Source organism: Nannospalax galili, unplaced genomic scaffold, assembly GCF_000622305.1.
Source record: "Nannospalax galili isolate Female #2095 unplaced genomic scaffold, S.galili_v1.0 scaffold490, whole genome shotgun sequence".
NCBI lineage: Eukaryota > Metazoa > Chordata > Mammalia > Rodentia > Spalacidae > Nannospalax > Nannospalax galili.
The window spans coordinates 3,138,613-3,154,626 of NW_008329666.1; the positions used below are offsets into that span (position 1 = coordinate 3,138,613).

Genomic DNA, 16,014 nt, shown 5'->3' on the forward strand with positions numbered 1-16,014 from the left:
CCCCCCCCACTCCAGGAAACTATAGATTAAGCAAGCCCGGCCACGAAACTGCCCTATAAGGTAAAAACGGAGACTGCTGGCCCCACAGATAACAGTCAGCACATTCCACAGCCCTGAGAATAGCACCCACCAATAAGAAACTTCCAGGGCTGCATCTTATACATCCAATCAGTTTAAAATTATATTGGCGCGCAGGTTCCTTGAACCAACCAAAATGTAACTTCAGTTGTATCTCCCCGCCCTTGTATAAAACCTATAAAAGGCTCCATTCTCCCTTACTCTGGGTTCTCAGCACGGATCCGTTGAGTTGGTGAGGTCTGAGAGCCCAAGCTTAAGCCCGAATAAACCATAAACCTTTGCTTTTGCATTTTGGTGTGTTGGGTCCTCGGTGGTCTTTTTGGGGTCCAGTGGATGGGGTACAACAAACGAACAGTAGTGCTCATGAACAGAAACAGGAAATGAGAGCTGGGGAATCATCATGAGCCTCAGACATGGTCAGTCTCTGATAGCAGAAAAGAATTGCTGCATTATGAGAAAGAGCAGAGTTGGGTCTTAGATTTTCCCATTGCTTTTTCATCCTCAGGCTGTGCTGGGCAATTGCTCACCTGCCTCTGAGGAGCATGCAGGGCAATCAAAACACACAGAAGTAGTCTGGCAATTCTCGATAACACATGGATTCCTTTGAGCAATGCGTGCAACTTACAACTTTGAAGAATGTCGACATGCGCATTTTGACCCAATTTACTTTGTATGGACTCTGCTTTGGGACAAAGGTGGTCTCCTTCAACTTCTGGAGGCCTCCTTTGCAGTCCAGGTGGGCTGCATTTGAACCCCTCAAAGACAAGTCAGCTGCTGATCTGCTGTGAAAAAGTCTGTTTTCTGTTTCCTAATTACAGGATGTGGTGGCCAGGCCAGGCCTGGCAGGAGGGTAGGAAGAAATGGCAAGGGAGGGATTCTCTGTGCTTCTTGCAAAGAGTATCATTTGCAAGTCAGAGTGAGTGAAATAGAAAACTAACAGTGCCTCATTCTCTAGATCAGTAGGAAAGTCTTTCCACAAGTCCCTCCTTCCCTCCCTTCTCAGCCTTTTTTTTCTTTTCAGTTGTTTTTTTGAGACAAAGTCTTGCTATGTAGTCTAGGCTGGCCTGCTACTCACGATATGTAGCTCAGTCTGGCTTTAAACTCAGGGCAATCCTCCTGTCTCAGCCTCCCAAGTGCCAGGATTACAGGCATGTAGCACCATGCCTGGGAAGTAGGCATTTCTTTGCAAATTATCTTCAGTTCTTAGAAACTAACACTTTATTTTAATATTTTTTAAAATTTTTTGTGCATGACTGTATTGCTTGCTGTGTTGTGTGATGCCCATGGAGGTTGGAGGAAGGCATTGGATCCCTTGGAACTGGAGTTATGGATGGTTGTTAGCCACCATGTGGGTGCTGGGATTTGAACCCAGGTCCTCTGCAAAAGCAGCCTGTGTTCTTAACTGCTGAGCTATCTCTCCAGACCCCAGAAACTAACGTTTTAGAAGGTGGAAAAATATTAGTTAACCCACATCTCTTGTAGGCTCGGTTTGGATTTTTAAAATTTATTTTTATGTATGTGTAGGCTTATGTGAGTTTATGTGTTCCGTGTGTGCAGGTGCCCAGAGGCCAGAAGAGGGTGTTAAATTCCCTGGAACTGGAGTTACAGGCAGTTGTGAGCTGTCATGTGGGTGCTGGAAATGAAAATCGAGTCCTCTGCAAGAGCAGTAAGTGCTCATAGCTACTGAGCCACCTCTCCAGCCCCCTGGTTTTAGATTTTAAAGACAAGTTTCCAAGCTAGATATCGACGCATTGACTCAGTATGAATGGCCTGTCCTGATGTGGTTTAGAACAGTAGTTTGGAAACCCTTTTCTGTCACCACTTGGTTAAATGATAAATAATATTAAGCATAGGACAAGGGTTATTTGCTCATTTGTATTTCATATTTCTTTTCATAATAACATTGCCATGTAAAGCTGCCAAACAGGACAGTGTGACAGCAGCTCTGACTGAATACTCAGTTTTTCACTCCATACCTTTCTTAAAGGATTAGGGTTAAAAACAAGGTAGGTAACAGATGGGAAAGGCAGAAATATTGAAAGGAGAAATAAATTTGTTAATTAGGCTTAATTCTAAGATATTTCTAAGCAGTTATTGTCTTCTTATTAATCATCTTATCATTTTAAAACTAAGAATACCTTAAACTAAGGACAGAGTTGACCCAGGGAAGATGCTTTTACAAGCAGAGGTGTATTAGTCTTATCTGCAAAGCTTAAAGCTGAATTCTGAAAAGCAATAAAGTCAAGGCTGATTTATTTATTTATTTTACTTATTGTTGGGATTGAATTCAGGCCTAGGCCTCTCACTTGCTAAAGACACATTCTACCACTGAGCTCCCATCCCCAAGCAGAGGACTTCTAACTACAGCTCTGCAGTTGGATAGAATGTGATTCAAACTCCAGGTTAACTTACTTTGTAACCTTGAGCAAAGCACTTTGAAACTTTATTCTTTCCTTATGAGCCAGGGCCCCCTAAGAAGGGTCGAATGAAATACTTTATACATGGTATGAATCAGCCTGGGTGGAATCATTCTGTGGCTGGTCCAGTAGTCTCTAATAGATATGTCCCTCCATGAATCCCAGTGTTATGGTCACTTATCAGTGGTCCTATGTCCAGACAGGGACACAAAAGACAAACCAACAAAACATTATCTGATGGAAAATGAGATTAAATCCTGCTCGTTTACTGAAATAAAAAATGTGGGGCTGGAGAGATGGCTCGGCAGTTAAGAGTACTGGCTGTTCTTGCAGAAAACCCGGGTTTGAATCCTAGCACCCATATCATGGCCAACAACTGTCCACAACTCCAATTCCAGGGGATCTAACGCCCTCTTCCGTTGGCATTGCATGACACTGGTGCACTTACACACATGCAGGCATAACACTCGTACACAAAAAGTAAAATAAAATAAAATAAAATAAAATAAATGCTTTTCCACATTTGCTCTGAGCCCTGCTGGCCAGGGTTGCCCACTTAGCTTGCTTCCTGCAGACAGACTGAAGGCCTTTGAGTTTGTAACCATGGCCAGTGGCAAATGACAGGAACTATAGTGATTGTTCCTATATATAAGAAAAAAAAACCCCAAACTTTTGTTTTGTTGTTTTTGTTTTGTGAGACAGATTCTCACTATGCAGGCCTGACTGGCCTGGAACTCACAATGTAGACCATGCTGGCCTTGATCGCACAGAGATCAAACCCCCAACTCACCTTTTCTAATTTCACTATGTTAGCCGTAAGCTCCTGACACAGGACTTCCACATTCAGTTGTATTTGTGACCCCAGGCTGGATGGTGCTGTCTGTCTGGAGGAGCACAGAGAAAGAATCACTAAAGACAATGAGGGCAAAGAAAGAGGTGGTTTGAACACTTTTTAAGTCTGAACAGAAAACTAGGCTAGAAGAGAGGTCCAAGAGCATTTCACTTGTGAACATCACAAAGACCCTGTAGTAATTCACAGCTCTAGGCTAGATGTTTAGGGGACTGGCTCTGAAAAGCTCAGCTGGAAATCTCGTAAGTTATTTTTGTTCAAGTGCATGAGTTGTGCCTTGGCTTCCACACAAAAGTCAGACAATTACTCTCAAGCACATGGTTTCTTAGATCCTTTGTTCAGATTGTAACATCCTCTCTCTTCCCACCACAGGTACATTTCTAATAATTACTGCTCCTTCAGTCACACACAGGTTTTCTAATGGGAGAAGGAGTCATTTACATTAGAACTTCCAAAAAGCCTGGGAACTCAAACATGAGTTCTTTTTTAGTTCTTTCCTTGAGAATTTGTACAAATATAACTCATCATACTATTCATGGCATGGGATCCTATACTGGGGTCCTGTACAAGATAACCCCATGGGAACTTTGGAGAAGGACAGTCAGTGCATTTTTCTGTAGAGATGGTCCAATATTACTTGGAAGATTTTCCTGATAAGGGAGGTAGCCACAGTCTGTGTATTTCCTACTCATGATTTAATTTTAGATGTTCAGTGTTTGGATGGCAATGACTGATCTAATTTATTTTATGTAGAGTCCATTTTTGAGACAGAGGTGCTGTTAAGTTATAAGTTGTTAAATTACTGATTATCAACATCTTAGGAAAGATACCTGTTTCTGAGTACTGAAACAACAGTGCTTAATCCATGGAAATAGAATTTAAATCCTTGATTTTCTGGTTGAGCAACCTGAGGCTTAGATGACGTATCAAAAGGAGATTCAGAGTAGCAGTGATGTTCCCATCCCTGGACATGGAGCTAGGGAAGAGTGGTGGTCCCCTAAGAGTCTACCACCTGCAGGCTGGCAACATGCTACAACCCTGGTGATATGCATGGACTCAAAAAGAAGGCCCTGCAGAATCAGACTGCATGTGTGTGTTTAGCTTCCTGGATCACTCTGGACAAAGAGCCCATGAAACTCAGGTTATAGAACGGTGCTGCACCATCAGACCTTCCCTTAATGGGTGCTCCCTGACCTCGTGTCATACTTGTTTTTTTTTTTTTGTTTTTTTCCTTTACAGGGTTATTTTTCAGATTGTACTTCTTCATGGGTTCATTTCAAGAGGAGAACAAGCATTTCATTTACTGAGTTTTCCTCCTTATCACCACCAAGTTAATTAAATGGTAATAGGACACATAGCATATTTCTCTAACAAAATCAACCCCTTATAGGGTAGTGAAGTAACTGTCTATATTAATCTAGAGTCACCTCTTGCCTCTAGTTGTATTAACATTTGAACATGATTGGAGTGCAAGGGGAGGGTATGGATCTATTCTAAACTATTTATTGGGCTTCTGTGTTATTTTATTGATTGAAATATGTATTTATGGTCCAAATATGATCTGTATGCTAGCATACATGTAAGCCTCAGGTCAAGGCCTTTAGGTAATTTGGGTGAGAGTGGAAAAGGTCACACAGTAGGAAGTGTGATCTCCGACCATGCTGTCAGCATCTTTGGGAAGCACCACTCTAGCCTTACTTCATTGGCAACTCTGGGACAAGCCCTTTAGTGGATTCTGAATGCATGCTAAAGTGTCAGAGCCCCTGGGAGATTGGGAGCCCAGATTGGGGGTCTCTATGGTTATACAGATCTGAATCTGAATCATGGTTTCATTACAACTGTAAGACATTAAGCTAACTTACAGTTTTCCCACTGTAAAATGGAAATAATAGTTCTCTTATAAAGCTGTGGTGAAAATATGAGTGAAAATTTGATTTACACACGTATGTATGTATTTTAATAGGGACTCTAGCAAATGGCAGCTGTTCCATAAAGGGATATATCTAGCCAAAAGTGATTTCAATGTATCAAAATCTTTCATGTAAATGGATTTAAAGGAAAGACTGAATAGGTTGAATAGTTTTAATTAGATAGGTATGTTGAGAAGTGATGGTTGAAAAAAACTTCACAGACACATTCCACAAATTAATAGTGATGAATATTTATAGGGGGTAAGGGTTTTGCAAAGAAGTTGGTTAATATAAACAATTATATATGATAGTAAGTGCTGAGTTGCTTGAATTGCTTCTTTTTAAAATGAATGTCTTAATGCCATTTTATAAAGCTAAACTTGAACAATTTATTAAATAGGCCAACCATCATCTTAGGAAAATCATGAAACAATGTAACGTTAGTATGTTTCTTGTATCACTGGAGACATTAGAGCAACTCAGGAGGCCACTCATTTCTAGGACCCCTTTACCTCTTTACTTTCCAAGTGAACACTTAACTCAATGTTCCACACAGAACGAATTCTCAGTTAGTGTTTGCCTAGGAGGACACCAAGCTTGGGTCAGTTGATTCACTAATCTGAATAACAAGCACTGGATGTTGTCTTACTCAGTACTGTGGGTATCCACAAGGGCTGTCAGGGACCCCAGCCGCTCCTCCAGAGTGTTAATTCTGTATCTCATGTAGAAGCTTGAGATGATTAGTGCACAGACACTAGAAAGGGATAAAGAGAAATTTCCAATGGGTCAATGATTAGGATCTGATGTTCAAAAAACAACAAACTCAGAGCCATTGCTCTATACTGGGGCATTTTCTAAAAGAACTCAGTTAAAAAGACTTTAAAAGGTCTGTTTAAAAAAAAAAACAAGTTAATGCTTGCCATAAAACTTCATAACAAGGAGGACTTGAAATCCCATCATCCAAATTCCTCAAAGTACAAATAATGGTCATTCTTACAGGACAGCTCAAGGCCAGACCCAAGTTAGATGACTGAGCCAGTGGCCCCATTCCTTTTCTGCACTTTCAGCCTCTGGCAGAGGAGTCTGGGCAGAGAGCAGCAAGCCTTGTTTTCTGGAGACTCACAAATCTCCTGCTTTGGTTGGGGACCAGATTGGGCATATCTACCCCCCTTGGGGTGAGGGACACCCTAGAACTGGACTGGTTATTTTCAGGAGAACAATTAGACTAGAATTTGATGAAGATGTTGAAAGTCCATTCCTAAGATTTTAGTAAAGAGGGCGATCTTGAAAATATCTTGGCTTCTGATCAGAAAACAGAACAGAAGAAAAAGGTGATCTCAGCCCAAGGGGAAAAATGTAGGAGATGGAATTTGTCAAGGACACTATGTGGGCCAGGTCAAGACACAGGATTTGCAATGGCTCACAGCTATATTTGGAGAACTAAATCATTTGCATAAACCACTCACAGTAAAAATGCTTACTTACACAACTGCGTAGAATATAAGGATATGATGGAGGGCTGGACATTTCTGAGACTTGACTTTATGCAAGATCCCAGTCGTTTCTGATTGACCTGTTGGATGGAAAGCAGAAAAGCAGAAACTTAGCACCCTGGCATGCTTCTTTCACCTAACGGTATCTCAACAGGGGAGAGGTATTTGAGGCAGGTAATCATTCCCAGGTGAAGGAGAAAATAGTAACTGAAGCCTCCTCGTTGTTATTTTAACCAGCAGCTGCAATTTTTATTTTCCAGCTCATTTCATTTAACACATACTGAGAGGCTGCCATGTATTGCGTTGGAGTCCCCACTGTCCTTATTCTTGCGAGTTATCAGCATAATTAGTAAAAAACAAGTCAATAACTTGAGGTTTACCACCAGTTTTTGGTTCATAATCTCAAAGTATTTAGTATAATGGGAGGACCTCCATGAAGGCTCTGACTTTGTAACTCCTCAAAAAGCCCAGGGCTGGGTACTACTTGTTGGATAAATAAGTGGGAATTGAAATGCAAAGACCTACAACAGGTAGAAAAGGGAGGGTCTACTGAGAGGTAGTCATATGAAACACTGGGGCTCTTTAAACAGCATCTACAGAAACACCCCACTCCTCACCGTGAGCAGGTATGCTCTTGGCTTTTCCTTCAGGCACTCTGTTCCCGTGGGCATCTGCCCGAGGTGGTTTTGTTTCTCCCTTGGTAACGTTCAGAACTGTCTGAGATTCTGTCACATGGAAGTCTGCCAAGGAAAATGAGGCAGGCTCAGTTTGCTCCCTAATGCATTTAAAAATCATAATGTCAACTATAAAGCACATCACTCTTTGATTTGCATAATGGCCAAGGAGGTAAGCGGAGGTAAGTGGGGGTGGTGTCTAGAGACTGAAACTCAATGTTCAAGCAAGGAATGAAATGATGCAAGGATTCTGTGGGCATCCTCAGACTTATAGGATTAGTGATTACTACTGTTACCGAAACAGGAGGTAAGAAAACACACGTTGATTTGTCTTAGTCACTCTAGTATGGTAAATTAAGAGATATCTGTTAAATGTGGATAAAAGGAAATGGATTTTTGCCATGTAGGTAATTCCTTTCCCTAGAACTTTGTGATCCTTTTTCCCAGATTTCCTTTGCAACTATTTACTGGGAAGAGGTGGGTTTTGTTTTGTTTCTAGGAGGGCATGAAATTTAAGTCAAGATACAAAGGTTTCCCAGACCTCGGGAGTTCTCAGATTCTGGAGTCTGAGAGCCGGAGCTGCTGTACCCTTCCATGTCCTGCCTTCTTTGTCGAACCACTCCGTCCAGATCTGTGAATTCATAATTGAAATCCTGAAGGAAGACAATGTAGTGAAGAGCCGGGCAGGCGTTTGTACCCCCTCATCCTCTCTCTCAGACCTGACCCATAAAATATAGTTTTAAACACACCACACTATGAGGTTTTCCTAATAGATTAGTGTCTCATGTCTTCTGCATGGTTAGGATTCTGTCAACCATCAGTGCACAACTTCTTTGAAACAAATATCTAGAAAAACCACTGGAATGTTGGTGATTGAAAAGCTGCCAGTGTGAGGCCAAGAGGCCTCAACAGCACTATGCAGGGAGAAACCCAATAGCCGCAGATGGCTTAGGCGAAAAGAGGACAGAAAGCTCAAAGCCAAGTTCAAATACACAGACAAGGAGAATGTATTTGTAAATTATAATCTGAAAAAAAGATATCAGACACAGGAAAGGAAAACAGCACTGTCAGCAAATCAGATCATGAAAAGACAGCCTTTTAAATTAGATCAAAATAGGGTCAGATAGATTACATTCAAATGACAGGAAGTGGGCAGGAGTGAAGGACAGAAATAGAGATGTTAGAACTTGTATTCCATTGCCTCCCCGGAACTGTTTGAGAACTAAAGAGACACGTGGTGTTCTGAAATGGTCCTGACAAAAGTTTCATTAGGCTGAGTTTTTAACAGTTTCGTTGACAGTATAAGAGACTCATCTGGTAAGCAAACGAGAGACTGTTCTACCTGAATTTGCTGTCCTTGGGTCACCTTAACATTTATTCAATTCCATACAGAAATTTATAGGGGAAAGAAAACTGAATATTTTATGTGTTCACATTATATTAATTATATTATAGCATATAATAATATATATTTTTTGAGACAGGGTCTTATGTATCCCAAGCTGGTCTCAAACTCTCTATGTAATTGAGGATGACCTTGAACTTCTGATCCTTCTGCCTCCGCTTCCCAAGTGCTGACATTACAGGTGTGTGCCATCATGCCCAGTTTGTTTGGTGCTGGGATAGAATCCAGGGTTTTGTCCATGCTAGTCAAGCACTCTACCAACTGAGCTACACATCTAGCCTCGAAACACTTAAGTGCTTGGATTCTTATGCTTCTTTTTTGTATGGAACAATTCTTCAATGACTAGAGAACAGTTAATGGCCTCCTTTGGTTCCTGTTTCGGGAGAGGTAAGCTTTGCTCTGAAGGTGTCCATCAACTACTCTAGTCGTGAGTTCTTCCTAAACTCTGGCTGTGAAGTAAGCACAGTGTAACTATGGCACACATCCTTTGCTTTTCTAGTTAGAGGGTTATGTAGGCAACTTACCAGAGGCAGAGATGAAGGGCGTTCTGTCCGGAAACTATTTTCAGCAGAAGATGGGTTGGGGCTGTTACCAACACTTGTGTTCTGAAATTATTGTAACAAAATGAACAACCAGATCAACTGCAGACTTTAAAAAATTCAGAAGAAAGGGGCTGGAGAAATGGTTCAGAAATGGCAGTTCTTCCAGAGGACCTGGGTTCAGTTCCCCAGCACCACATGGTGGCTAACACCCACTCATCTGTAACTCTAGTTCCATGGGATCTGACACCCCTTCTGGCCTCTGTGGACATTGCACATACGTGGTACACTTATGCACATGCATGCAAACACTTATATACATGAAATAAGAATGATGAGGACAGTATTTTAAAAAAAGACAGAAGAGAGACAGTAACTTAGAATCCTGACGTCATACTCACGTCTAGATGTCCACACACAGATTTTAGCAGTTTGTATGTTGAATCTCTGGAGAGTAAGGAAACGAATATGTACTGAAAGATAAAGTAGGGCCAAGAGTTCAGAAGCTGAAAGTTTTATATTTTCGGTAAAAATGCAAAAATTACATTTATTTATTGATTGTGTGTGTGTGTGTGTGCGTGTGTGTGTGTGTGTGTGTGTGTGTGTGTGTGTGTGTGTGTGTGTGTGTATGTGCTTTCCAGTGTGTGTGTAGATCAAGGACGGCTTGTGGTAATTGGTTTTCTCCTTCTACCATGTGGTCATCAGACTTGGTGGCAAGTGTGCTTTATACATTGAGTCATCTTGCTGGTAGCTACTTTTTATATTTTCAAGTGACAGAGACTGTTATTTGAACTATAGTCTCATGTTTCTTACCCAAATATTTAACTTTTATTTCTTGAATAAAGCAAGTATATTCCACTTTTGGGGGGGTAGGGGCAGGGTCTCATGTGTCCCAGGCTGGCCTCAAACTTGCTATGTAGCCAAGGAAAATCTTGAATTCCTGGTAGCACTGCCTCCACTTCCTGGGTGCTGAGATTACAGGTGTATACCACCATGTCCAGTTTATGTGATGCTAGGGACTGAATCCAGGGCTTTGTGTCTGTTAGGCTAACTGAGCTATAACTCTAGCACCTTACGTCTCATTTGTTATAGCAATTGAAAAACCCCAAACTCAATTTAAGGGTAGTGAAATGTAGGGTAAAATGAAGACTCTGAAAACATGACTTGGGTTGCCCCTCCCTCCCCAGAGTACAGATGGGCTGGGCTGGGCATTAAGGTAAAGCTGCTGATGCATGTTGGGCTCTTGCTAAAATTCTTCTGCTCTCCAGTCTTTTGTTTTTAAAGGTATTTAATGATTCCCATGGGACTGCTTTCTCTGCTCTGACCTAAATTTCATTAAAAACGTCCCAGCAGCTCCAGTTGGCCCCTTCTTTTCCATGCCACTTCCAGATTCTTGTACCAATATGGAGACATTTTTTCTTGTGGACGTTTGTAAAAGAGTTATAGGAAAAGAGTAAAAAATCAGAGCTAGACAAAATAATCTATAGACAAATGACATATGGAAAAATTTTACTTTTGTGCAAATGGTATGTCCATAAATCTTTTTGGGGGGGGAGCTGGTTTGAACCAGTGTCTCCCTGTAGCCCCAACTGGCCTGGAGCTCACAGAGATCTGCCTGTCTCTGCCTCCCGAGTCCTGGGATTTCAAGTATGTGACAATACACCTGGCTTCCATGAAAATGTTAAAAGTCAGGCTTTCTCCATATGTGTGGGTCACAGGATCTTTCAGACCTCTTTCTATGAGTTTCTAATGTTCCCTCTCATTCACCACCAAGAGAAATTGAGGTAATTTCCAACTCAGTATTATGTTCTAAAGTAGACAACACTGTGGGTTCTGGCACTAGACAGATCTAGGTGCAAATTTTAGCTCTGATACTTAATAAGGGGGTAACAATGGGAAAATTGCTTAATCACACTGTTCATTCCTGTACTATGAACAAATGAGATAATACAAATTAAGATGTTATGTATGCTTGGCAAAGAGCAAGTACCTGATAGCTATTAGTACTAAAAAATAGGCATGCTCATTTATGTTCTAGCTTATTATGATATATAATATATATGATATACATTTATATCATATATAATATATTTGTATGAAATAGAGTCTCACTGTAGCCCAGGCTGGCCTCAAACTTGTGCCTGCCCTGCTTAAGCAGGTGTACCCTACCACACTTGGTCAAAATAGCCTGTCTTCCTTTTTCTCTCCTCTCTGTCAGTTACCTCATATGGTTAGAAGTTGAAGGAGCTTTTCCACTTTCACAAAAAGAGTAGGTGTAAGATTGAAAATGAACAGCTAGACTCTTCTGCTCTCTCTTTTGCCAAGCTGAAATGTCACTTTCCATGGAAATATTGCTGGCTGACCTTGTTCAGGGTAGCCTAGTTGTCAAGGGTTACTCCAGGGTTTTTGGACAGAAGAGAGGCTGCTCAGGCTCCTGGTAGCAGAGAGTCTGGAGCAGATCCTGAAGCTGCACTCAATAAGCAGCTGTGAGTCAGCTCTGTGGAGGAACCTACTAACCTTACAAGGAAGTGGCCGCCCACCCCAGGGACTTCTTGGTGTCTTCCTGCCTTACCCTTTCAGTAGGATTGTTTATTAAAGGAACTAAACATCAGTTTAGTCTGACTGAACAGACATCTGGGAAATGAAAGTTGGGAAAGAAGTTTTTTTTTTGACCTTGGCCAGGCAAGTATAATTAAGTCATCAGAAAATTCAAAATTGGCACCAAGTGTATTAGAGCTAATCGTCTTGTTGAGGCAACAAGATTACATCAATAATGTCTCTAAGCTATAATATTTTGTAATGCAAATGCTAATTTTGCAGGGGTTTCACCTTTCTTTTAAAAATTGTTAAATTACATTTTTTTAAACTTTTATTTTTATTTATTTTATTTATTTTGTGTGTATGCATGTATTGCGTGCATGTAGGTAAGTGCACTCATATCGTGCAATGCCCGTGGAGGTCAGAAGAGGCTGTCGGATCCCCTGCGACTGTAGTTATGGACAGTTGTTAGCTGCCATGTGGGTGCTGGGATTCGAATCCGGGTCTTCTGCAAGAACAACCAGTGTTCTTAAAAGCTGAGCCATCTCTCCAACCCCTACATTGATTTATTTATGTGTGTAAGTATGTGGGTACAAGTGTGCCACGGTGTGTGTGTGTGGAGGTCAGAGGGAAACTTGCTGGAGTCATTCTCTCCTGACATGTAGATTCTGGGGATCAAACTCAGGGATTAGGCTTGGTGGCGAGCATGTTTACCCACTGAACTATCTCACACAAAATGTTATTTTTTGGAGACAAACGAGTGTCTCACTCTGTATCCCAGGCTGGCCTGAAATTCTTGATAATCCTCCTGTCTCAGCTTCTCAAATGCTGGGATTACAGGTGTAAGATACCACATGCTCCTTTTAGAATATTTCCTGTACTAGGCCTGGTACTGTGGTCCTCTGAAATTAGATATTATCAACAGTTGAACTTCTTCTTGCAAACTTCCAGCATCTGGTACAAGAAAGTGCTCAAGACTTCAAAAGAGATACGCACTTACAGAGTGTTGCCAGTGGCGCTGTGCATGAAGCAGATGAGGCTGACCTTTCTGAAGATGTTACCTGTGCCCTATCCATACCAAAAGATGCCCAGTCTGCACTGCACATGTGGACAGCCTGCTTAAAAATTCACCAGGATGGTAAACATCTCATTCTAGAAAATCTGCTTTTTGTTTTGCTCTTTCCCTCTTCTTCTCGGTGCTGGATGGCTTTCCCCTGTGGGGTCAATAGCTACCTAAATATACGATTGTGAGTGGAAAACCACCGGAGAGAAATCGGTACTGGTGGCTTTTCCATTTTCATTTGTGTGTGAATATTTAATATAAATGTAGGGCTATAGAGCATTAATGCAGGTCAAAGTGTTTCCTTGAAAAAGCTAAATTTTTCTGGATAATGCTTACATTGGGTTTTTGTTGTTGTTGTTGAGACAGGGTTCTTTATATAGTCTTGGCTGGCTTGGAACTTGATACTTGCTATGTAGACCAGGCTGGCCTTGAACTCACGGAGAGTCACCTGCCTCTGCCTCCTGAGTGCACACCCAGGTCACATTTAGATTAAAAATAACGAATTTATTTAATATGTGTGTGTGTGTGTGTGTGTGTGTGTATGCATGACAGCATGCATGCACAAACTCTTGTGTGCTATGGTGCATGTGTGGAGATCAGCAGGATCTGTGCTTTGCTGCCACCCTGTGGGATCTAGGGATTGAACTCAGGTTCTCAGGCCTACAGTAGCATGTCTACTCAATGAGACATCTCACTGGCCCAGGATTCCTTTTTTAAAACTTAGTCTTATTTATTGGTGTGTGTTTGTGTGTGTATGTGTGTGTGTGTATGCGTGTGTGTGTGCATGTGTGTATAAGGTGCATGGTGATAGGCACCTGCTGTGTACGTGGAGATCCAAGGACAACTTTTGGGAGTTCTCTCCAGTATTCAACTCAGGTTGTTAGACTTGCACGGCAAATGCCTTTACCCCCTGAGCCATCTTGCTGGGCTTCCAGGGTTTTTTCTTTCAATGGATAAATTTCTTATTGGTGGCAGCGAAATGGTGCCATTTCCTAAAGTTGACAACAACACTGTCATCACATAGTAGATTCTGTCCATGCACCATAGTTTTCTGAGTTGTCTTACATGCAAATCATGTTTTTAATGTTGTCTGTTTTCTGTGTTGTTCTTGCAAAATACATTAAATTGTAAACAACAACAGCAAAACCTCAGAAGAACAACAGCAAACAAAAGTACCACAACCCAAAGCAAAGGCGGTCCTGGTCTGAAGACACTCACCCTGTCAGTGACTGTCGCTATGATCAGGGCATTTGGCACCAGAAGGGCAGTTTTGGTTTTCTTTATGAGGGTTACCGAAAACACTGGAATAGAGATCTGAAACAGAATCACCAAGTTGACAGCAGCTTAGACTTCACATAAGCACTTCTAATCAACACATTAAAACAGTAAGGACAACACTAACAGCAAGTTCTCTAGGTTTCATGAAGAAAAGGGAGTCTGAAGGAGTGTGGTGTGAACGTGTCCCTGAACTCATCACACTCTGTGGTTTCCAAAGCCAGAGGGCAAAGACGGAACCTGTAGACCTGCTGACAGAGGGCAGCATTTACATTGGTTTTCATGAACAGGAGCCTGAGTGCCCCAGAAGTCTCGAGCACAGCATCTGTTTGGGATTCAGTTCCTGTGTTGAGTACACGTGGGTGTTGAACGGTGAATGCTCTGTACAGTAGCGCTATCGCTGGACAGAAGGTCTTGGACCTGAATTTAGTTCCGCTCCTGTCTACATGACTTCTCAGCCTCATAAGCCATTCATTCTAGGTCTCTGCTTCCTGATTTATAAACTGGAAGCAGTCTTTTTTTTTTTTTTTTTTTAAACTAAGGATTTTCTGTGGATTAAATAAGATGTTTACAGAACATTCAGTGCTGAATAAAATTTTTATTAATTTCCTCATTTGTCTCATAATATCAGAATGAATTGACATAACAGAACTTTAAGTTCATTTCTGATTCAAATAAAAAGATAACAATGTGGACTGGAGAGATGGCTCAGCGGTTAAGAGCACTGGCTCCTCTTGCAGAGGACCCGGGTTCGATTCCCAGCACCCACATGGTGGCTAATAACCATCTATAACTCCAGTTTCAGGGGAATCTGAAGCCCTCTTCTGACCTCGGCAGTATTGCATGACATGGGTGCACTCACATACATGCATAAATAAAAATACATACACATAAAATAAAAATAATAAATAAAATATTAAAAAAAAACCCAGGTCATTCCTTTTGGCTCCTTTTGGTCACTTCTCATGCAGGTAAAAGAATTTTCAAAGCGGAGCTAGAATCATATTTGCTTAAATTTCACTCACTGCCTTTGTGAAATCACTCATCCCTTTAAAAAGAAAAATTCTTTGTTCTGAATGTCTTCAACTCCTGCTGCTCTGCTCAGGGATGCTGACTCATTTTGAATTCCCCAGAACTGTCTTTATCCCACTGAGAAGTTTGAGCTACTTGCCTCCCAATGCCACGAACAAGCTCTTAGAAGCCAGAAATCTAGTGTTACAACAGTGGTATACCACTATATTCAGATATACTTCAAATCAAAATATGCTAAGAATAACTCCATAAAATACAAATGTACAAAAACGTACAAAGGCAACATGTAGTACGCTACTCCACAGCGCTAACACCAATGAATTAAAAGAATTCCCGTTATATTTGTTGAGTGGGCTTTATGATTGTCAGTGGCTTTAGGGAGAACATTTAAATACAGCATATCTACTTAAAAGTTCATAACTGACTGCTTCACAAGTGTGAAAACTGCTCATTCAGAGTCTCAAGGCATGCTCACTGTAAACTCACTGAGGTCATGCAAAGCCAAGAAGGAAGCTGAGCTATGAAGCCATGGGTCACAAGCCAGAACTGTCTTTGCCCTCCTTATGTGACAGCTTTAGAAGGTGGTACCCCAGGCAAACCACCACCTCCTTCTTCAACAAGTCTATTCCTACACTCAGGGTCCCATACGTTGGGTCAAATGTGTGTTTGAGAGCAAAAGGCGGCAATACCGGGACATACTTGGGCTTGTGGGGTCGGACTCCCTCCCACAAAACCTTGGG

General features: G+C 41.4%; 1 protein-coding gene across 1 annotated transcript in view; it reads right to left on the reverse strand.

Moving 5' to 3' along the window:
- Gramd2b (GRAM domain containing 2B) overlaps positions 1–16,014 on the reverse strand; it is a 115,825-nt gene that overhangs the window by 4,390 nt on the left and 95,421 nt on the right. The window contains exons 4-11 of the mRNA XM_029567368.1: positions 14,186–14,281; positions 9,768–9,839; positions 9,352–9,432; positions 7,964–8,075; positions 7,366–7,488; positions 6,741–6,828; positions 5,905–6,009; positions 3,286–3,379 (exon numbers count right to left, since the gene is read on the reverse strand). Of these exons, the coding sequence (XP_029423228.1) occupies positions 3,286–3,379; positions 5,905–6,009; positions 6,741–6,828; positions 7,366–7,488; positions 7,964–8,075; positions 9,352–9,432; positions 9,768–9,839; positions 14,186–14,281 (771 nt within the window). The remainder of the gene's footprint in view (positions 1–3,285; positions 3,380–5,904; positions 6,010–6,740; positions 6,829–7,365; positions 7,489–7,963; positions 8,076–9,351; positions 9,433–9,767; positions 9,840–14,185; positions 14,282–16,014) is intronic.